This window comes from Oncorhynchus clarkii, chromosome 27 (genome assembly GCF_045791955.1).
Source record: "Oncorhynchus clarkii lewisi isolate Uvic-CL-2024 chromosome 27, UVic_Ocla_1.0, whole genome shotgun sequence".
Taxonomy (NCBI): domain Eukaryota; kingdom Metazoa; phylum Chordata; class Actinopteri; order Salmoniformes; family Salmonidae; genus Oncorhynchus; species Oncorhynchus clarkii.
The window spans coordinates 7826584-7850339 of NC_092173.1; the positions used below are offsets into that span (position 1 = coordinate 7826584).

General features: G+C 41.5%; 1 protein-coding gene across 1 annotated transcript in view; it reads right to left on the reverse strand.

Annotated features, from left to right (window-relative positions):
• Window positions 1-23002, reverse strand: part of LOC139386297 (uncharacterized protein C14orf132) — a 34298-nt gene extending 11296 nt beyond the window's left edge. Inside the window, exon 1 of the mRNA XM_071131797.1 lies at window positions 22864-23002. Coding sequence (XP_070987898.1) covers window positions 22864-22893 — 30 coding nt within the window. The 5' untranslated portion in view covers window positions 22894-23002. The remainder of the gene's footprint in view (window positions 1-22863) is intronic.
• Between the last annotated feature and the right edge of the window lie 754 nt (window positions 23003-23756).

Below are 23756 nucleotides of genomic sequence, written 5' to 3' on the forward strand. Positions count from 1 at the left end.
CACCACACTGTCAGCAAAACAAGCAAAGTATAAAGTTGAGTTGTGTAGAGGATGCAGGGACAGCGAAAGACAAAGTCTAGGGTCGACCCAGGGGAACGGGTGATGGGGACGACACAATATTTGAGGAGGGGGGAGAGTGGGAAAAAGAAGAGAGCAGGAGTACCTACTGTAGGCTGTTTCAGCAGACTTCTCTACCACTTGCTGTATCACGGGAGGGCTGCGCTGCGAGTGCTGATTCACCACAGAGAGGAGGATTTAAAAAGAGAGCGCTGGACTCAGACAGCACTGAGCAGTGATTGGACCAGTGCAGAGAGACTCATGACTGTGTGTGTGTGTGTGTGTGCGTGCATATGAGGGAGGGGCAAAGGGAGCAGAGGAACAGAGGGGAGTCTATAATTTAGCAGTAGGATTTCAGTAAACAGATTAAGGTCAGTCTACAATGATGATTTACGTTTAGAGCTAACTCTTTGGGAATCTAAAGCCCAAAACAGACAAAAGTCCACCTGGTCCCTGTCCGAATCCTGGATCTGCCGATCTGACGTCACCATTTCCCCCAGCCGCCCCCCTTTGCAAATAATATCATTATTCCACTAATGTATAAAGCCTTGCAAAGACAGTTGACACGATAGACTCCTGACATGCACAATGGACATCCTGACATGCAAATTGCTGTGGGCTTTGGCTCTGATGGACAAATAAGGTGAAACTCTGTTCCATTCAGAGAAGGGTGATCTTATGCACTATTACTTAGTTGAGAGGAGATGGAGTCACATGAAAAGAGCCTGTGGTGATCTTTCATCAACCTGAGCCCTCGGAGCCAATACCAGAGAAATGACTGTGAACCGGGGATAAAGGGAGATCATCTTGGAGAAAGTGTGGGGTCATACTAATCAGAAATGGGCAGTATTTATGTTGTTGTATTTGAAGTACGTATTTAAATAACTTGAGTATTTTGTCAATTGTATTTCACTGGCGTGAACTACAGTCCAATGTATTTTGTAACAAGATACTCTAGAGAACTGTATTTTGTATTTTCAAAATACAAAATACTTTTCAACAGTCCTGATAGAAAATGATATAGGGCCTATTTCTAAAATAAGTTGATATTTAAAAAAAACATTGGTGTTCACACATGTATTTGTTCAATTTACAACTGCACGGGATATTTTACTTAAATAGTCCATTCTTTTTTTGGGACTACTTTAAAGTGTATTTTCTGTATTTTAAAAATGTATTTAGTCATTTATTTGCATACATTTTGATGTATCTTTTCCCATCTCCAGTCATTCAAACGTGGTCTTGTTTGGGGGTGGAGCTAATTAGAATAATAATACCATGTGGTCATTTTTAGATTTAGGTCATTTTGCATCCAGAGCAACTTAGTCAGTGCATTCAACTAGTAGATAAACAACCACATCACAGTCATAGCAAGTCACACATTTTTTGTTACCATTGCTGTTGTTCAGGTTAAGGGGGGAAATTGCTCATGTATTTTGAAAATACAAGATACCGTACTTATCTTTAATTTAAATACAATACTTTGCAAAAGTATTTTGTATTTTATTTTTGATACATTAGGCTGTGTTGTAATTGCATTTAGTAAATATCTGACACTCATATTTAGTCAGCGTCGTGTTTAAAAGAGGGAGAGAGAAGAAAAAAAACTATTAAAAGATGAGAGAAAGGAAAATAAGGAATTGGTATATGTAACCAGCAGGGTGTTGCGCCTGCATTAACATGAATTATGAATGCCGTCACAAAAGAAGCTAAAATATTCAAGGTACCAATTATGTAATGACATTCTCCGCTGGGAAACAACGGACCAACTCTCTCCCTACTGTCACATGTTAACAGCGTCATCACAGCTCCTTCTACCTCTGTCATACATGTATGAGAGGGGCAGGTGTTAAAAATACATTGACATCCACAAAAACAAGCCCACTTTGCCACAGTACAGAGAAAGCCCTTTTACACAGAGCCGACATTTTACAGTGCAATTAGCCATCTCTAAAGTGCTGTTGTGTAGATGAAATTGCACTCTCTGCTGGCTTGTCTCCACAGCCCCTTCTGAGAAGAGAGGGGGGGGGGGGGGGGAGGCTGCAGAGCAAGCAGATGTTTCTCCCCTCTGTAACATCTGTCTGAGCGATAGGTAATCAGTTGCAGAACTTTACTGTTTGTCCCATTTTAGTAGTACACCTCAAAACAAGGTGGTGGAATCATTTAAGAGGTAAGAGCATCGGTAAGAGAAAAGGCATCATGGTCTACAATGGAGTCTTGGGCATACTTATTGTTAAATAAGGAAATGAGGAATATAAATATTGTATGTTTCATGCAGCTTCAGCTAAAAAGAGATGAGCCCTGGGGGCGAATGTGTGGTGTTCCGTAGTCTTACCTGTCAACGTGACAGAAAGCATAGACAAAACAAACAACGAAAAGCGCTGACCCAGTTTCCCACAGATATATTACCCCAAATGAAAAGTGTAAAGTACTGACACTGATGAATTTCCGACACGGATCTAAACAGATTTTTTTGGGGGGATTATAACCGTGCATCTAAACGTCCTTGAGGGTGAAAGGTCGTCTTCATGAGGTGACAGACACAACAATGGACTTTTCTAAATCACACCAGTCTTTCCCTCCACTTAAAGTCCAATCTCACTGATTTCGCATGTCAATGTCTCTCTGTGTATCCTACTCTTGTACTGAGCCATATCATCCTCAATATGTTCTCAGAACATTGACAAAAAACGTACAGGAAATAAAATGGACGTGTGTCCTCTTTTATTGATGAGCCCCTAACCAGTTGAAGGGAAATGCACTCTGAACATGACAAGTGGCTGGATTTGGCCTGGAGCGAGGGTAGAAAGGATGGGGAACACAGTGCTTACGGTCTGACTTGTTTTACCCCTCTTCTAAAAACTCACTGTGCTCTAGAGTGGACTTCAACTGCACACCCATACACACACACGCGCACACGCACACGCACACATGCACACACACTCACAGTCAGTGGTGTAATGTACTTAAGTAAAAATACTTTAAAGTATTACTTAAATTATTTTTTAGGGTATTTGGGGTACAGACTTTTGCTCAAGTAGTAGTTAACTTGGTTACTTTCACTTATACTGGAGTCATTTTCTATTAAGATGTCTTTACTTTTACTCAAGTACGACAACTGGGTACTTATTCAACCACTGCTCAAAGTACTCTCTCTTACACACACAAACACCGGTCTTTCCACTCATTTGATCATGCTTGCCCTGAAAATAGTCTATTCGGCTCAATTTGCTCTGTTGAACTGACATGTTAGCACTGTTAAGCTTTTCTACACATGCATGTTCATCATGCTTGAGAAAACTACTGAGCTGAGAACATTGCATGAAACATATTTGTATACGTGTATACATTTAATTGGTGGGCGATAAGGCTGCTACAAAAGCATTGTTTTGAGTTTAAATGTTTTTTTTTTTACGGAACATTACAGCATTAAAACTAAGTCTCAAATGTTCTGAACATGTAGTCAGAGCAAGACACATATTTTACAGCATTTTTCTTTCACAGCTTTAGCAAAAGCCAAATAAGCCAAACTAATATTACAGACAATCCATCAAAGGGCCCATGTTTGTATTTCTGGTCAGGTGGCATTATGTGTTCAAAAGGAGGATGTGATGATGTCCAATGTTTGTTCCATGTGATGGTGGATAACCATGGTGATTATCCTGTATTAAATTAGCTCTCCTTGATTATTGCTGTGTATTTAAACCTATGGTCTGTATTAAGCACTGGTGTAGAACGTCCACAGGCATTCTGAGGGCATTAGATTCCCCTAATTCAACCTCATCTTTTCAAGGCCTGAATAGCTCCCAAATCTGATCTCTTCCCAGTGAACGGCACAAAGCGCTGTGTCCATTACGCCACCGTTGTCAGATTATGTGATGTATGTGTGGGTGGATGATCCCTTTCTTCCGTGAGAGAATTATTAACACAAGGGTTTGTCATCTCCTCAAACAGGACTCTGGGTTGTATAAGCAACATCATATGCTCCTCTGTGTTATCCCCTATTAATTGGACAGGTTTGTCATGCTATCAACCCTGATAACATGAGAGAGTGCATGCTCCAGTACCCGCAAAACACCAGTCTCAACATCAACAGCAAAGAGGCGACTCCGGAATGCTGGCCTTTTAGGAAGTGTTCCTCTGTCAGGTGTCTGTTTTCTTTTGCCAATCTCAATATTTTATTTTTATTGGCCAGTCTGAGATATGGCTTTTTCTTCACAACTCTGCCTAGAAGGCCAGCATCCCGGAGTCGCCTCTTCACTGTTGACCTTGAGACTGGTGTTTTGCGGGTACAATTTAATGAAGCTGCCAATTGAGGACTTGTGAGGCATCTGTTTCTCAAACTAGATACTAATGTACTTGTCCTCTTGCTCAGTTGTGCAATGGGGCCTCCCACTCCTCTTTCTATTCTGGTTAGAGCCAGTTTGCGCTGTTTTGTGAAGGGAGTAGTACACAGTATTGTACAAGATCTTCAGTTTCTTGTCAATTTCTCGCATGGAATAGCCTTCATTTCTCAGAACAAGAATAGACTGACAAATTTCAGAAGAAAATTCTTTGTTTCTGGCTATTTTGAGCCTGTAATCGAACCCACAAATGCTGATGCTCCAGACACTCAACTAGTCTAAAGAAAGCCAATTTTATTGCTTCTTTAATTAGAACAGTTTTCAGCTGTGCTAACATAATTGCAAAAGGGTTTTCTAATCATCAATTAGCCTTTTAAAATTATAAACTTGGATTAGCTAAAACAACATGCCATTGGAACACAGGAGTGGTGGATGCTGATAATGGTCCTCTGTACGCCTATGTAGATATTCCATAAAAAGTCTGCCGTTTCCAGCTACAATAGTCATTTACAACATGAACAATGTCTACACTGTATTTTTGATCAATTTTATGTTATTTTTAATGGATTAAAAAAATGACATTTCTAAGTGACCCCAAACTTTTGAACGGTAGAGTACATGAAAAAAAGTCAATTGTGTGCACTACGTCATTACGTACTGTTTTTAACCGCAACAAGTACATTGGGTGGGGAAAACAACACTGGTGGGGATATTTGCATATTCTCTTCATTCGATTTTTCGCATGAAAATCTGTTGCCAATTGGACGGGAATCTAGCTACTGACTCCTCAGATACAGCTGCAAATTGGTATTGGACTGAAAGAGCGGCATAAGTCGTCGTACTCCCCGGACACTTGAAAGGAACGGGACATCAAAAAGCGAATGCAGCGTTGACAGAGACAGGTTAGTTAATAAATGTAAACCAATCCATACATTTTAAATGAAGTACTGAATTTGGAAAAGTTGACACTTGTTCCACTAGCTTTTAGTTTGTGTGTTTCTTTCTTTTTTTGTATTACTTTTGAGATTCGACAATGTTCAAGACTGTTTGTTTATTGGGCAGAATAACTTATTGTCTCCTATAATTTAACAGGCTCTGGCCAGTCGGTCAATTGAACTCTCTTGCTGAAGAGAAGCACCGATTTGCGGGGGCTACTGAAGACATGATGTCTGATGTGGAGACAGACCCGGAAATACTTTGTCAGAACGAAAACCGTCCACATCCTCTGCAGCCCTACCCAGAACATCTGATTGTGCAATAGACCACAGACAATCACCAGCAAAGTTCCTCAGTGTCCACATCATTAAGGAATTAACATGGTCCTCACACACCCAAACAGTTATGAAGAGGGCACAACAGCACCTCCTCCTCAGGAGGCTGAAAATATTTGGCATGGGCCCACAGATCTTCAAAGTTCTACAGCTACGCCAGAGCTAGAGCCTCTTGACTGGCTGCATCACATCTTGGTACGGCAACTGCACCCGACCACAAGGTGCTACAGAGGGTGATAAGTATAGCCTAGTACATCACTGGGGCCGAGCTCCCTGCCATCCAGGACCTCTATACCAGACAGTGTCAGAGGAAGAACCCCCGAAAATGTTCAGACTCCAGCCACCCAAGCCATAGACTGTTCTCTCTGCTACTGCACAGCAAGCGGTACCAGTGCACCAAGTCTGGAGCTAACAGCACCCTGAACAGCTTCTACCCCCAAGCCATAAGACCACTTGACAAGACGGCTGGACACATTGGCAGTCAGGATCTCTAGTCTCCACCAAGTGTTGCTAACAACCCATGGTTCCCCTTATCGAACTGTCCTAAGATCTTCCGACTGGCATGGAAGTGGGCGGTTAGACTCTTCAGAGTTGTAGTCCAGTGTAGCTCAGTTGGTAGAGCAGTAATTGGTGGAGCGGTTCCCGAAAAGCGACCTGGGACCTGGCTTTGGTCCTGTACGCTCTATGTGAGCCTCTGTTTGAACCATTGGAGATTGTGGACCTGCATGTTCTTTCCAAGAAGACTGCTCTGCTCATGGCCTTGCCGTTGAACAAGCGTGTTGGGGATCGCCACATGCCATCAGTCCAGCCTTCCTGTTTGGAGTTCACACCTGGCAACTCCAAAGTGATGTTATATCCTAATGCTGCTTTTGCTCCCAAGGTTATGCCTATGTTTTAAGGCGTCAGCATGCTTCAGTTTGGCTGTGGCCCAACCAAACTAGGCTAGGTGAAACAAACGAGTGGGCTCGCATACTCCCTTAAAAAGACTGTTTAAAAAAAACTAGAAAAGCACCAATAGTACGGTTTGTTCATTTTGAGACGCCATAGCCAGTATACACTTATCCTCAACACAGTCAGAATTAATCTAAGATGATAAGAAATCTGTCATTCATTTTGAAGTTTTTGCCGAGGAGATCTAGGCAATTGTACATCTAAGATTTTTGCTGCAGTATTTCTTAATGAAAAAATGTGCTTATAAATGAGTTGTCTCTTGTTGAATGACAGACTTTATTGAAGAATCCCTACTGTTTACCAATCACCGACAAAAGGGCTTAGACTTTGGCTACCAACTTTAGCTTGTCTCAAGAAAACGTTGTGTGCCCGAATGGCCCAAAAAAACTTAACAAAGTCCAAAAGGAACAAAGACATCGCAAAATGTTGTCATAATATATGCATGAACTCTTCTGAACCGTATCGGCTGGGAAGCATGCGTGCTCTTTTACAGGTCCCTGGCTTGAGTTGTTCCCTTTCTCACACCCTTCGTTTGCTTCCAGTGAACAACAGAGGTTGCATGGCCTGTGTCCAGTGCGCCCTTTACACACGTATATGGATATCTGCGTTTGTGACCAGATTTTTGTCTCTTTAGTAATCCACCTCGGGATAGGGTGCTTTCTAAGCAGCATCTTTCTCATTGGATTGATCTCCCTGGAATATGACAGCAAAGGACACGGGTTGCTTAGTGGTGAGTGTGCTCACTCCACTAGAGGTGTTGCGACTTCTTGGCATTGTTCAGTGGCATGATCATTTGGTGATATCTGCGCTGCAGCGAGTTGGGGTTCCCCCCACATACTTTTATGAGGTTTTATCACTTGGATGTACCTGCTCCCAGTGTGGCTCAGTGTTCTTATGGCTGGGTCCGGGAGTGTGTTAGGCAGCGTTGCGATTGCATATTTATCTGGGTTACAACAGTTCCCTGTGGGTTTGTGCCTTGGGGTGTGCCAGGGCATAATGTGTGTATTATCAGGGCTACCACAGTTTCCTGTGGGTTTGAGCCTTGGGCTGCCGTGGCAGAGCGCGAGTACACAGTTTCCAGGTTACTGCAGGTTTCCTGTGGGTTTGAGCCTCGGGCTGCCGTGCACTTTACCAAGAGTTCTGTTATTTCAGGCTTGCAAGGTAAGTATTGTTCTTGGAACCATGGGTTCTATTGGCAGCATGTCAGTGCACATAGCCATGTTGCAGCAGGTTCTGGTTCCCTATATGGGGATCTGATAGTTCAGGCTTCTTGGGTAATTATTAGGGAAAAAGGTGGCTTCTGTAACCACTTTTTTGGAGCTGGTGGAACCTGTGTGTGCATGGGTTGCTGTGGGCCTCCTAGTTTGGTACTCTCTGAGCCGGCATGACGCGGGATTGTATATCCCCATAGTATGTTATACCGAGTGACCAACTGAAAGGGCACATACAGTTATGAATATAACTACTGTTCCCTGAAGGGGGGAACGAGGTTTAACATATTTTGGCCCAGCGCCGCCAAGGGGTTTGGCTAGAAAGACGGGACATCCGAGGACGGCCTTGGGGGGGTGAATATGATTGGTTGTTGTCTCATCATAGTATGTTATACCCCGTTCCCTACTTCATAACTGTAAATTTCCTTCAGATAGATTACCCAAGATTACAATGTAAAGCACAATACTTACTGACACTGATCTAAACTGATTTGGGGGGATTATAACTATCCACCTAATCGTCCCTGAGGGTGAAAGTTTGTCTTCATGAGGTGACAGAGAGACACCAATGGGCTTTTCTACATCACACCAGTCTCGCTATCCACTTAAAGTCCAATCTCACTGATTTGAAATGTCAATCTATTTCTCGTGTCGTGTGTAGCCTACTCTTGTAGTGTGCAATGTCCTCAATTTGTTTCTATTACATTCATTGACAAAAACTTACAGGAAATAAAATGGAGGGAAAAGGGAAATGCACTCCAAACTTGACTGGATTGAAGTCCACTGTGCTCTACAGTGAACTTCAACAGCACACCCATACATACACACACACTCCTCTCTAACACATGTCCTGAGTGGCACAGCGGTCTAAGGCACTGCATCTGGTGAGTCCGTGGATAATATACAAGTTTTAGACATTTTTCAATGTAATAAGTCATCTGACCATTTTATCCACTACAAATTCACTATTGACATTAAAATCTCAGATAACAAATATAAAAATGTTGTGTGATTTGTTAGATAAATACTTTTGGGAGGAATAATCTTTTGATTGCCGTAAGCGGTTTACTTTTCGTTATCATTCAAATTGGAAACGGCCTTGGTTCAGCTCCCAGAAAACAAAAGACATGAACGTAGTAATGCTCTCTCCCTAAATCTATTAGCATAGGAACATTTGAGTCATTTTGCATGAGATTAGCTTGAGGAAACAGTTAAAGTGCAACCAATTATGTCTTCTATGGAGACTGATGTCATTGTCAAAATCGACCATGAAGAATAACTTATTTTTTAAAAGTATGATATTACCACAAGTGGACATTTACACTGTTAATGTGGGCACTAAACATTTCTATGATCTTGTAAGCCACCCCCTGATGAATTTGTGATAAGTGTTATGACTAACTCAAGAGTGCAGGTTACATGTTCCATTAGCATAACACTAGTCTAGTTCAACCATTCTGTATCCCAATCCTTCTCAGCTGCAATGTGACTCATTTTGTTACATTATTAAAGCTTTGTCACCCTCTCCAACCCCAGTCCCCCACCCTCTCAATATGCCTCCCATCCAAAAGCCCATGGAGCATAGAGGAATTACAGTCTGGACAGCGGATGTCTATGGTAAAAAAAAAAACAGGGACGTCTGGTCCAATGCTTGTAAGCCACAATCCTTTACTCTCCATCTGCTGTGATGGCCAGAGGACTGAGAACTAAGGACAGAGACAGATGAAGCTGACTGGAAGTTCACATAAACCCGAGAGATAAGGCCACACTGAAACTACCTCATTCACATACATTGCATTTGGAAATTATTCAGACCCCTTGACTTTTTCCACATTTAGTTACTTTACAGCCTTATTCTAAAATGGTTTACATTGTTTTTTTCCCGCTCATCAAGCTACACATAATACCCCATAATGACAAAGAAAAAACAGATTTAGACATTTTTGCTACTTTATAAAAAATGGAAAACTGACATATGACATTTACATAAGTATTCAGACGCTTTACTTAGTAAAGCACCTTTGGCAGCGATTACAGCCTTGAGTCTTCTTGGGTAGATTCTACAAGCTTGGCACACCTGTATTTGGGTTTTTTCTCTGCAGATTCTCTCAAGCTCTGTCAGGTTGGATGGGGAGCGTCGCAGCAAAGCTATTTTCATGTCTCTCCAGAGATGTTTGATTGGGTTCAAGTCTGGGCTCTGGCTGGGCCAGTCATGGACACTCAGAGACTTGTCCCCAAGCCACTCCTGCGCTGCCTTGAATATGTGCTGAAGGTCATTTTCCTGTTGGAAGGTGAACCTTCGCCCCAGTCTGAAGTCCTGAGCGCTCTGGAGCAGGTTTCTCTCTGTACTTTGCTCCATTCATCTTTTCCTCAATCCAGACTAGTCTCCCAGTCCCTGACACTGAAAACCTCCCCACAGCATGATGCTGCCACCACCATGCTTCACCGTAGGGATGATGCCAGGTTTCCTCCTCAGGCCCAAGAAGTCAATCTTTGTTTCATCAAACCAGAGTCCTTTAGGTGCATTTTGGCAAACTGCAAGCGTGCTGTCATGTGCCTTACTGAGGAATGGCTTCCATCTGGCCACTCTACCATAAAGGCCTGATTGGTGGAGTGCTGCAGAGATGGTTGTCCTTCTGGAAGGTTCTCCACTCTCCACAGAGGAACTCTGTCAGAGTAATCATTGGGTTCTTGGTTACCTTGCTGACCTTGGTGGTTCCAAAGAAAGAGTCCAGGTGGTTCCAAACTTCTTCCATTTAAGAATGATGGAGGCCACTGTGTGGACCTTGTGGACCTTCAATGCTGCAGACATATTTTGGTACCCTTCCCAGATCTGTGCCTCGACACAATTGTGTCTCTGAGCTTTATGGACAATTCCTTTGACCTCATGGCTTGGATTTCTCTCTGACATGCACCGTCAACTGTGGGACCTTATATAGACAGGTGTGTGTGCATTTCCAAATCATGTCCAATCAATTTAATTTTCCACAGGTGGACGCCAATCAAGTTGTAGAAACATCTCAAGGATGTTCAATGGAAACATGTTGCACCTGAGGACAATTTTGAGTATCATTGTAAATATGGTATTGTCTCAAAACCTGTGTTTCGCTTTGTCATTATCGGGGTTCAGTTTTTTATTTGTAATACATTTCCAAACATTTCTAAAAACCTTCCCTTTGTCATTATGGGGTATTGTGTGTAGATTGATGAGTAAAATGTTTTATTTAATCCATTTTAGAATAAGGCTGTTATGTAATAAAATGTGTAAAAACGGAAGGAGCCTGAATACTTTCCGAATGCACTGTATGCTCTTCACTCTCACTCACATGCACTTACTTGGTCAAATACATGTACATACACACACAAATGCAAGCACATCTATGCATGCATGCACATTCTGAAGGGGATTGTTGGCCTGTGACAGTGAATCTCTTGAGAGAGGATGACCTAGTACATTTCAAGTGCACTTCAGATGACCATGATTACAAGCTCAGTGGAGTCACTGTCAGCTACCAACGTCCTCCACTTGTATCCGTTGTGTGCCTTGTGCCATAGACATTATGGTAAAACTATTTTGCTCAACTAACTCAAAAAACATGGAAAAAACTAAAAACGGGGAGAAATATTTCCTCACTTCCAGTTCAAGAATGAGAACTATATACTAAATAAGTTTGAAATTGTGTCTATAGACATTTAATAAGCATAGCACTCAATGGCTTTTACTGTCAAATGTGTGTTTCTATAATTATAGCAGCTAGGCAATGGAGCAGATGCGCAGTACATGCAAGCCTGTGCTCTACTTAAGGCATCTCATTAACATTTTGCCACTTGATTAAAAACTGCCCAAAGAAAGAAGTTGTTTAAACTATTACCAGCTGCTTATGCCCTTCCATGAAGTTTACTCTGGTGTAAAATAATCAAAACAATGGAGGAGATTGTTTTAGTTTGTATGCCTTAACTTTTGAAAATTCATTCTTGAAAGTTTAACATGACGATTATCAGAGAAATTATTTTAAGAAGACATTATTTTGAAAGAGGAAGAGAAGTACTTTAAGCATCTGTTCACGTTTCAGTCTCCTCCATTTCCACCAACTGAAGTTAACTGTAGGGATTTGTTTTTATAATAATAGTGTAAAATTAACAGCGGTACAGAAAGACTTGTGTGATGCAAAACTCCTAGCAAAATGCATAGCACATAGAATTTAAAAAGGTGTTGTCGGATATTATTCATCCTGATCAGACAGGTTTTTTTTTACATGGAAGATACATTGGAGATAATATCAGACAAGTTCTTGAAACAATAGAATACTATAAAAAAAATCTAGGAAACCAGGACTGGTATTCATAGCAGATTTTGAAAAGGCTTTTGATAAAGTACGACTAGAATTTATACATAACTGCCTGGACTATTTACATTTTGGAGAATCTCTTACACAATTGGTTAAAGTTATGTATAGTAACCGCAAGTGTAAAACACAAAATAATGTCTACTTCTCAGAAAGTATTAAACTGTCAAGAGGAGTAAAACAACGTTGTCCACTGTCAGCATATCTATTTATTATGGCCATCAAAATGTTAGCTATTAAAATCAGCTCCAACAACTATATACAGTAGAGGGGCTAGAAATCCAGGGATTAAAAACTATGGTGTAATTGTACACCGACGACTCAAATTTTGCCTTAAATCCGCAATCTGGATCATCGAACAGCCTCAGAGGGTCTAGAAAATTTTTCTAGCCTCTCTGGATTACAGCCAAACTATGATAAGGGTAAAAAAAACTTTTACATTACTGTGTAGTTTATCAATAAAATGGTCTGACGGGGATATAGTCTGTATTTGTATCCCTCAAGAAATAAAAGAACTTAAAACAAATCTTAACAGAACGTTAGCAAAAATAGATAAGATCTTGCTACCATGGCAAGGTAAATACCCCTGATGAATTGTTTACCTACTTACTTATGGCTCTGGCTATGCCGAACGACTTGTCTTTTTTTGCACAAAAAAAACCCACTTTATTTGGAATTGCAAGCCAGACAAAATAAAACGTGCTTATTTATATAATGAATCTGAGTTCCGGTGGCTAACATTATGAAATATTAAAGCATTAAACCTCTCACTAAACGCATCAGTCATACAAATGTTATAATTAATAATAATTATAACAATTAAATTAGTAAATTAGTAAGTATGGCTCATCCCTTGTTCAAAAATGGCCTTTTTCCCTTTATCCAGACTACACCCTCTCACTTCCAGTTAATTGAAAATGGAACCATTTTTAAAAACATTGGCCTTTCTAAAACAAGCCAAACAAAGCTGGTTGCAATTCCAGTTTCATCCTCCAGAAAATACAACAAATATTACAAGAAATAATATGATTCAAATATACTTATTGACAATATATATATATATATAAATACGATATTATGATTAGGAAAGGTGGAGTTGTAACGTGCTGTTAACAAACATATGGAAATGTTTTCTCTATCCAAAATGACAACCAACTGATTGCACCATTACAGCAACAAAAATGAGGGATGGGGAGAAGGTAGGGATCTTGATTGTTTGCCCTTTATTAAAGAACAAAATTGGCAAAAAAATAAATTATTATTTGTCATAAATTAAAATATAGCAGTTTTACTTGAGGACCAACATGTTGACCGCAGCGCCATACAGGTTGCAAAATAGTTGGGAAGAGAATTCTGATGTGCCGATTCCTTGGCAATTGGTTTATAAACTGATATAACAAAACAACACTTGATTCAAAGGGAAGGAGGGAAGGAGGTTCTCACCCAAGAATTGGCCCCGTCCATTGTCCCTTTGATGCGGTGAAGTTGTCCTGTCCCCTTAGCAGAAAAACACCCCCAAAGCATAACGTTTCCACCTCCATGTTTGACGGTGGAGATGGTGTTCTTGGGGTCATAGGCAGCATTCCTCCTCCTCCAAACACGGCGAGTTGAGTTGATGCCAAAGAGCTACATGTTGGTCTCATCTGATCACAACACTTTCACCCAGTTGTCCTCTGAATCATTCAGATGTTCATTGGCAAACTTCAGATGGGCTTGTATATGTGCTTTCTTGAGCAGGGAGACCTTGCGGGGACTGCAGGATTTCAGTCCTTCACGGCGTAGTATGTTACCAATTGTTTTCTTGGTGACTATGGTCCCAGCTGCCTTGAGATCATTGACAAGATCCTCCCATGTAGTTCTGGGCTGATTCCTCACCGTTCTCATGATCATTGCAACTCCACAAGGTGAGATCTTGCATGGAGCCCCAGGCCAAGGGAGATTGACAGTTCTTTTGTGTTTCTTCCATTTGCGAATAATCGCACCAACTGTTGTCACCTTCTCATTGATTGATTCTGTGGACAGGTGTCTTTTATACAGGTAACAAACTGAGATTAGGATCACTCCCTTTAAGAGTGTGCTCCTAATCTCAGCTCGTTACCTGTATAAAAGACGCCAGGGAGCCAGGATTCTTTCTGATTGAGAGGGGGTCAAATACTTATTTCCCTCATTTAAATGTGAATAAATTCATAACATTTTTGACGTGCGTTTTCTGGATTTTTTTTGTTGTTGTTCTGTCTCTCACTGTTCAATTAAACCTACCATTAAAATGATAGACTGATAATTTCTTTGTCAGTGGGCAAACGTACAAAATCAGCAGGGGATCAAATACTTTTTTCCTTCACTGTACACCTTAGCCAAATACATTTAAACTCAGTTTTTCACAATTCCTGACATTTAATCCTTGTAAAAAAATCCCTGTTTTAGGTCAGTTAGGATCACCACTTTATTTTAAGAATGTGAAATGTCAGAATATTAGAGAGAATTATTTCTTCCAGCTTGTATTTCTTTCATCACACCCAGTGGGTCAGAAGTTTACATACACTCAATTAGTATTTGGTAGCATTGCCTTTAAATAGTTTAACTTTGGTCAAACATTTCGGCTAGCCTTCCACAAGCTTCCCACAATAAATTGGATGAATTATGTCCCATTCCTCCTGACAGAGCTGGTGTAACTGAGTCAGGTTGTAGGCCTCCTTGCTCACACACACTTTTTTAGTTATGCCTACAAATTGTCAATAGGATTGAGGTCAGGGCTTTGTGATGACCACTCCAATACCTTGACTTGGTTGTCCTTAAGCCATTTTGCCACATTTTGCGACAGATTTGCAACCAAGCTTTAATTTCCCGACTGATGTCTTGAGATGTTGCTTCAATATATCCACATCATTTTCCTACCTCATGATGCCATCCATTATGTGAAGTGCACCAGTCCCTCCTGCAGCAAAGCAACCACACAACATGATGCTGCCACCCCCCTGCTTCAAGGTTGGGAGGGTGTTCTTCAGCTTGCAAGCATCCCCCTTTTTCCTCCTAACATAATGATGGTCATTATGGCCAAACAGTTATATTTTTGTTTCATCAGACCAGAGGACATTTCTCCAAAAAGTACGATATTTGTCCTCATGTGCAGTTGCAAACCGTAGTCTGGCTTTTTTATGGTGGTTTTGGAGCAGTGGCTTCTTCCTTGCTGAGCGGCCTTTCAGGTTATGTCGATATAGGACTCGTTTTACTGTGGATATAGATACTTTTGTACCTGTTTCCTCCAGCATCTTCACAAGGTCCTTTGCTGTTGTTCTGGGATGGATTTGCACTTCTCACACCATAGTACGCTCATCTCTAGGAGACAGAACTTCCTGAGCGGTATGACGGCTGCGTGGTCTCATGGTGTTTATACTTGCATTCATTTTTTGTACAGGTGAACGTGGTATCTTCAGGCGATTGGAAATTGCTGCCAAGGATGAACAAGATTTGTGGAGGTCTACCATTTATTTTCTGAGCTCTTGGCTGATTTCTTTTGTTTTCCCATGATGTCAAGTAAAGAGGCACTGAGTTTGAAGGTAGGCCTTGAAATACATCCACAGGTACACCTCCAATTGACTCAAAAGATGTCAATTAGCCTATCAGAAGATTCTAAAGCCATGACATCATTTTGGGGAATTTTCCAAGCTGTTTAACAGCACAGTCAACTTCGTGTATGTAAACTTCTGACCCACTGGAATTGTGATACAGTGAATTATAAGTGAAATAATCTGTCTGTAAACTATTGTTGGAAAAATGACTTGTGTCATGCACAAAGTAGATGTCCTAACCGACTAGCCAAAACCATAGTTTGTCAACAAGAAATTTGTGGAGTGGTTGAAAAACTATTTTTAACGACTCCAACCTAGGTGTTTGTAAACTTCCGACTTTAAATATATAAAAATGTATATGCCCACACAATCAGACTGAGCATTTCAATGACAAAAGGGGGCTCAGGAAAATAAGTGATAAAAAAAACATATCTTCAGAGTTATTTTCATGAAACATACAGTGATTATTTAAAAAACTAAATTTAAAAGACAGCATGGGGGCTTGAAGAGCTGGAATGTTTACCCTTAAAGGGATACTTTGTGATTTTGGCAATAAGGCCCTAAAGTGGAGTACTTTTTTCAGTTCTTAAGGAAAGTCATATTACAGATTCATATATTGAGAGACGAATAGCGAGGTATAAGAAAAATAGAAAATATATAACTCTCAACTTTGATTTGATGGTCCTAGAGCAATGCACGATTCACGATGCCCCATGGTTCTGCAGACGTGGAGAGATATGATAACAACTCGGACGGCTCCAATAACTACTCTCAAGTGTTGCTCTGAAAAACCTGTGCTGGATCATGCCTGGAGGTGCATCCTAAGCTTCAGTAGTGATGTGGATACTGAAATGTTCCATGGGGATACGGGCAAGACACATTCTGGGCAATATTTAGAGATACTCGAGGGTGAAACACTTGGGCAATTGCTTAAAATATTACTTGAACATGAGTTGACAAGAGGTATCGGAGCAAATTGCTCAAAAAGATGTGAGCAACTGCTTTCTCCTGAATTCAAGGAAATGACTCAGACAAACTATGTAGATCCTTTGATCATGTGTTTGGACAGTGTCTATGAGGAATATGATTTTAAGATAGTCATGTTTGTCGATGTACTTTATTTTTCCCTTCAAAGGCTCATTTTCAAACTGCTAAGTGTGTGTGTATAGATGTGCTACCTGGTCAGATGGAGTATATTATACTGAACAAAAATATAAAGGCAACATCTAAAGTGTTGGTCCCATGTTTCACGAGCTGAAATCAAATTAAATTAAATTTATACGAACAAAAAGCTTATTTCTATCAAACTTTGGGCACAAATTTGTCTACATCCCTGGTAGTAAGCATTTCTCCTTTGCCAAGATAATCCATCCACTTGACAGGTGTGGCATAACAAGAAGCTGATTAAACAGCATGATCATTACACAGGTGCACATTGAGCTGGGGACAATAAAAGGTCACACAACACAATGCCACGGATGTCTCAAGTTGAGGGAGTGTGCAATTGGCATGCTGACTGCAGGAATATCCACCAGAGCAGTTGCCGGAAAATATGATGTTAATTTGTCTACCAAAAGTCGCCTCAGTTATTTTACAGATTTTGGCAGTACGTCCAACCAGCCTCACAACCGCAGACCACGTGCAACCCCTCCAGCCCAGGACCACCACATCCGGCTTCTTCACCAGCGGGATTGTCTGAGACCTGCCACCTGGACTGCTGATAAACTGTGGGTTTGAACAACCGAAGAAATTCTGCACAGACTGACTGTCAGAACCCGTCTCAGGAAGCTTGTCGTCCTCACCAGGGTTTTGACCTGACTGCATCAGCATTGTAATAGACTTCAGTGGACAAATGCTCACCGATGGTTACTAGCACGCTGGAGAAGTGTGCTCTTCACGGATTAATCCCGGTCTCAACTGTACCAGGTAGATGGCAGACAGCGTGTATGGCATTGTTTGGGTAAGCGATTTGCTGATAATGTTGTGAACAGAGTGCCCCATTGTGACGGTGTGGTTATGGTATGGGCAAGCATAAGCTACAGACAACAAACAATTGCATTTTATCAATGGCAATTTGAATGCACAGAGATACTGTGACGAGATCCTAAGGCCCATTGTCGTGCCACTCGTTCGCCGCCATCACCACGTTCCAGCATGATGATGCACAGCCCCATGTCACAAGGATCTGTACACAAATCCTGAAAATGCCCCAGTTCTTCCATGGCTTTCATGCTCACCAGACATGTCACCCATTGAGCCTGTTTGTGATGCTCTGGATCAACGTCTATGACAGTGTGTTCCAGTTCCCACCAATATCCAGCAACTTCACAGAGCCATTGAAGAGCAGTGGAACAATCTTCCATATTCAACAGCCTGATCAACTCCATGCGAAGGAGATACGTCACACTGTAAGAGGCAAATGGTGGACACACCAGATACCGACTGGCTTTTCTAATCCACGCCCCTACCTTTTCATTTAAGGTATCTGTGACCAACAGATGCATGTCTGTATTCCCAGTCATGTGAAATCCATAGATCAGGGACAAATTCATTTATTTCAATTGACTGATTTCCTTATATGATCTGAAATTGTTGCATGTTGCATTTATATTTCTGTTCAGTGTATACACCTTTCAAAAAACTATCAAGTGGGTAATGTCAAATGTTGCAATAACCAGCAAGATTCCAGGAGACCTCTCAACTTCAAAAGGCATAATGCACAGTACAGTGCATTCGGTAAGTTTGGACCCCTTCCCATTTCCACATTTTGTTACGTTACAGCCTTGTTGGAAAATGTATTAATTCAAATTTTAAAAACTTCATTTACACACAATTCCCCATAATGACAAAGTGAAGAAGTTGAAAAATGTTTGCAAATTATGAAAAATGAAAAACAGAAAATGCCTTATGAACATACAACCTCCCTACACTTAGGTTGGAGTCATTAAAACTCGTTTTTCAACCACTCCACAAATTTCTTGTTAACAAACTATAGATTTGGCAAGTCGTTTAGGACATCTACTTTGTGCATGACACAAGTCATTTTTCCAACAATTGTTTACAGACAGATTATTTCACTTATAATTCACTGTATCACAATTCCAGTAGGTCAGAAGTTTACATACACTAAGTTGACTGTTCCTTTAAACAGCTTGGAGAATTTCCCAAAATTATATTATGTCTTTAGAATCTTCTGATAGGCTAATTGACCTCATTTGAGACAATTGGAGGTGTACCTGTGGATGTATTTCAAGGCCTACCTTCAAATTCATTGCCTCTTTGCTTGACATCATGGGAAAAGCAAAAGAAATCAGCCATGACCTCAGATTTTTTTTTTTACACCTCCACAAGTCTGGTTCATCCTTGGGAGCAATTTCCAAACGCCAAAAAGGTACCACGTTCATCTGTACAAACAATAGTACACAAGTATAAACACCATGGGTCCACGCAACAATAACACCGCTAAGGAAGGAGAAGCGTGCTGTCTCCTAGAGATGAACGTACTTTGGTGCAAAAAGTGCAAATCAATCCCAGAACAACAGCAAAGGACCTTGTGAAGATGCTGGAGGAAAGAGGTACAAAAGTATCTATATCCAAGGTAAAAACGAGTCCTATATCAACATGACCTGAAAGGCCGCTCAGCAAGGAAGAAGCCACTGCTCCAAAACCACCATAAAAAAGCCAGACTACGGTTTACAACTGCGCTTGGGGACAAAGATCGTACTTTTTGGAGAAATGTCCTCTGGTCTGATGAAACAAAATTAGAACTGTTTGGACTTAATGACCATCATTATGTTTGGAGGAAAACAGAGGAGGCTTGCAAGCCAAAGAACACCATCCCAACCGTGAAGCACGGGGGTGGCAGCAGCATGTTGGGGGAGGGCATTGCTGCAGGAGGGTCTGGTGCACTTCACAAAACAGATGGAGCAACATCTCAAGACATCAGTCAGGAAGTTAAAGCTTGGTCGCAAATGGGTCTTCCAAATGGACAATGACCACAAGAATACTTCCAAAGTTGTGGCAAAATGGCTTAAGGACCACAAAGTTTAGGTATCGGAGTGGCCATCACAAAGCCCTGACCTCAATCCTATAGAAAATTGGTGTGCAGAACTGAAAAAGCATGTTCGAGCAAACCTGAATCAGTTACACCAGCTCTGTCAGGAGGAATGGGCCAAAATTCACCCAACTTATTGTGGGAAGCTTGTGGAAGGCTACCCGAAATGTTTGACCAAAGTTAAACAAGTTAAAGGCAATGCTACCAAATACTAATTGAGTGTATGCAAACTTCTGACCCACTGGGAATGTGATGAAAGAAGTAAAAGCTGAAATCAATCATTCTCTCTGCTATTATTCTGACATTTCACATTCTTTAAATGAAGTGGTGATCCTAACTGACCTAAAACAGGGAATTTGTACTTGGATAAAATGTCAGGAATTGTGAAAAACTGAGTTTATATGTACTTGGCTAAGGTGTATGTAAACTTCCGACTTCAACTGTAAATATTCAGACCCTTTGCTATGAGACTCGAAATTGAGCTCAGGTACATCCTGTTTCCATTGATCATCCTTGAGATGTTTCTACAACTTGGAGTCTACCTGTGGTGAATTTTGTTGATTGGACATGATTTGGAAAGGTACACACCTGTCTATATAGGGTCTCACAGTTGACAGTGCATGTCAGAGCAAAGACCACCATGAGCTGGAAGGAATTGTCCGTGGAGCTCCGAGACACGATTGTGTCGAGGCACAGATCTGGGGAAGTGTACCAGCATTGAAGATCCCCAAGAACACAGTGGCCTCCATCATTCTTAAAGGGAAGAAGGTTGGAACCCCCAAGACTCTTCCTAGAGCTGGCCACCCGGCCAAACTGAGCAACCGGTGGAGAAGGGCCTTGGTCTGCGAGGTGACCAAGAACCCGATGGTCACTGACAGAGCTCCAGAGTTCCTCTATGGAGATGGGAGAACCTTCCAGAAGGACAACCATCTCCGCAGTATTCCACCAATCAGGCCTTTACGGTAGAGTGGCCAGACGGAAACCACTCCTCGATAAAAGGCGCATGATAGCCCACTTGGGGTTTGCCAAAAGGCACCTAAAGGATTCTCAGACCATGAGAAACAGGATTCTCTGGGATGATGAAACCAAGATTGATTCAGAATATGTGAATGCCCTCAGAGAGGCAATTCATCTTGCAGCAGTCATAAAACATATCACATAACATTTTTTTTAAATAAATAGCAAAGGATATTTACAAGAAAATAGGTAGGGTAAGTGCAGTTTCATAGTGCAAGCGCTAAGTGTAATTAGTCCAACATTTTGTTAAGTTGTAGAATTGCATTCGGAATAAAAGAGTACTTGGCCCTATTTATTTTTTTTAAACCTTAGGTAGTCTGTACCTGCAGCCAGAGGGAAGGAGCTGGAATTCAGGATGGAGTGGATGGGAAGAGTCAACCGCTATTTTACTCCCCTCAAGGAGGCCTCTGCCCAGGTAGAGAGATGACAGTTCTTGCTGTTGCTGCCCCATGATTTTTCTGCAAGTCCTGACTATCTTGCCCAACCTATTTTTCTGTGCAACTTGATATTCACAAACCATCAGGTCATGTAGTTGGACAGAATGCTCTCAATGAATGATTTATAAAAGAGAACCATGATGGTTAGATCAACATTTTTAAAAAGTGCAGTTTCCGTAGGAAATACAGTCTGTTGGCCTTTCTTAAAAAGAGCGTCAGTACACTGATTGTTGTCAAAGATTAACCCAAGGTTTTTGTACTCTTCCACTATTTCAATGGGCTCACCTTTAATCAGTGATGGCGTGTGCATGGTAACGTTGGTAGTGAACTCTTTGGCCTGGATGCCAAGCGTCATGTCTGGAGGAAACCTGACACCATCCCTACGGTGAAGCATGGTGGTGGCAGAATCATGCAGAGGGGATGTTTTTTCAGGGGCAGGGAGTGGGAGACTAGTCAGGATCGAGGGAAAGATGAAGGGAGAAAAGTACATAGAGATTCTTGAAGAAATCCTGCTCCAGAGCGCTCAGGACCTCAGACTGGGGCGAAGGTTCCCCATCCAACAGGACAACGACCCTAAGCACACCGCAGGAGCGGCTTCAGGACAAGTCTCTGAATATCCTTGAGTGGCCCAGCCAGAGCATGGACTTGAACCCGATCAAACATCTCTGGAGAGACCTAAAAATAGCTGTGCAGCGACGATCCCCATTCAACCTGACAGGGTTTGAGACGATCCGCAGAGAAAAACTCCCCAAATACAGGTGTGCCAAGCTTGTACCATCATACCCAAGAGGACTCGGAGCTGTAATCGCTGTCAAAGGTGCTTCAACAAAGTACTGATTAAAGAGTCTGAATACTTATGTAAATGTGATATTCCTATTTTTATATACATTTGGATAAATTTTAACAAAACTTATGTTGCTTTGTCATTATGGGCGACTGCATGTAGATTGTTGACGGGAAAAAAAATATTTAATCCATTTTAGAATAAGGCTGTAACACAATGTGGGAAATGTCAAGGGGTCTGAATACTTCCCGAATGCACTGTACACACACTGATGTCAGTGAAAGGTAAATGCGGTGACAAATGTGCATGATCATTAGGCTATAATTTCCATCTGATTATAAATGTATGGCAATGATTATTCTTATTATTAGGCTGCTATGAGTAGTAGCGGTGGTAGTTGAGGTTTGCTAGTATAAGTAGTAAGTTGCCAGGTTTCTAATCAATTTTAAAAAGCACAATATCCCAGATGGAACCATTTGCCAGAGGTGATCAATTTCCCGCAGTCATTCATTAACCGACAGCAAGAAATAGCCTAATCCCTTTTGAGCCCCTGCTGCACCTGATAGCCTACCTTACACAACACAACACTGCATATCATCTCAGTCACCTGTCTGCATCCAAATGCCATTCACCTGTCCCGAAGTAAGTGAGACACTGCAGACTACTGTTGCCCCACACGTGCTATGACGCAGGCTACCTTGAAAAACCGCCTATCCGAAATCTCAAGTGTTAACCTCATTACTTTGATGAGCGTAATTGTAGCCTTAACGCCGTGATGTCATTGAGCTCTAAAATATTACAGTTAGAACGGAAGGTTTCTTACCTGCGCGGAAATCAAGGATAACTCCATCATTAGGTTTGTGGGGTTCAGAAATCGGCAGACTGTTAGAAAATTAAACACACTAACGGTGTGTAAAATGTACGATTGAGTAAAAGGAAAGCTTCGTATTCAGCGAGGTCTCACCAGTGTTGAACACTACTACGCTTCCCTGGCACAGTGCGCTCTTGATTCGTCTTAACGCACTTAATGGAATAGCTTTTTTTTCCACTGCCGGAGTGGATTTGTGCTGCAGGCGCGCAAGGCAACCTTGCAGAATTATTGATGCAAGTTTGCCTTTTACAGTTAATAAACTATTTTGACACTTATACCCCCTACATCTCCTTCCTCTTTTCCTTCAGATGATTTTGAGGGGAGGACATTATACTGGAGATGGATTGACATTAAATAGGCAAGCTCTGTTATTCCCATTGTAACCAGGATTGGACTGGCCATTTGGCATTTCGTGCAAATGCCAGATGTGCTGGTCCATCTGTAGCCTAGTGGGCCTGTTTTCACTTGGGTTTTTTGTGCAAAATTATAATTATCTGGCTAATAATCGGGGCCTCAAGGAACAAAACATTTTGCCAGTGTGAGGGGCCTTGAGGGGGAAAAAATGCCATAGATTATTACTGGCTCCAGTCTGGCCCCGCTTCTAACTCAGACATAGAAAACATGTTGATGGGGTCATTTTAGGCATGAGTTTTAAGAGGGATATTACCCAGATTTACCCTCCTAGACCTGTAGTAGGCTAAGGTCATACGTGGATTAAGAAATTGTTGTTTCATGAAGACCTAGAAACAAGAGAATCCCAGTGGAGAGACGGAAGCCGGCCAGGCTCTAGTGCCTTGCCATTCACCTTCACACCCCTGGGCCAGACTACACTCAATCATAGGACC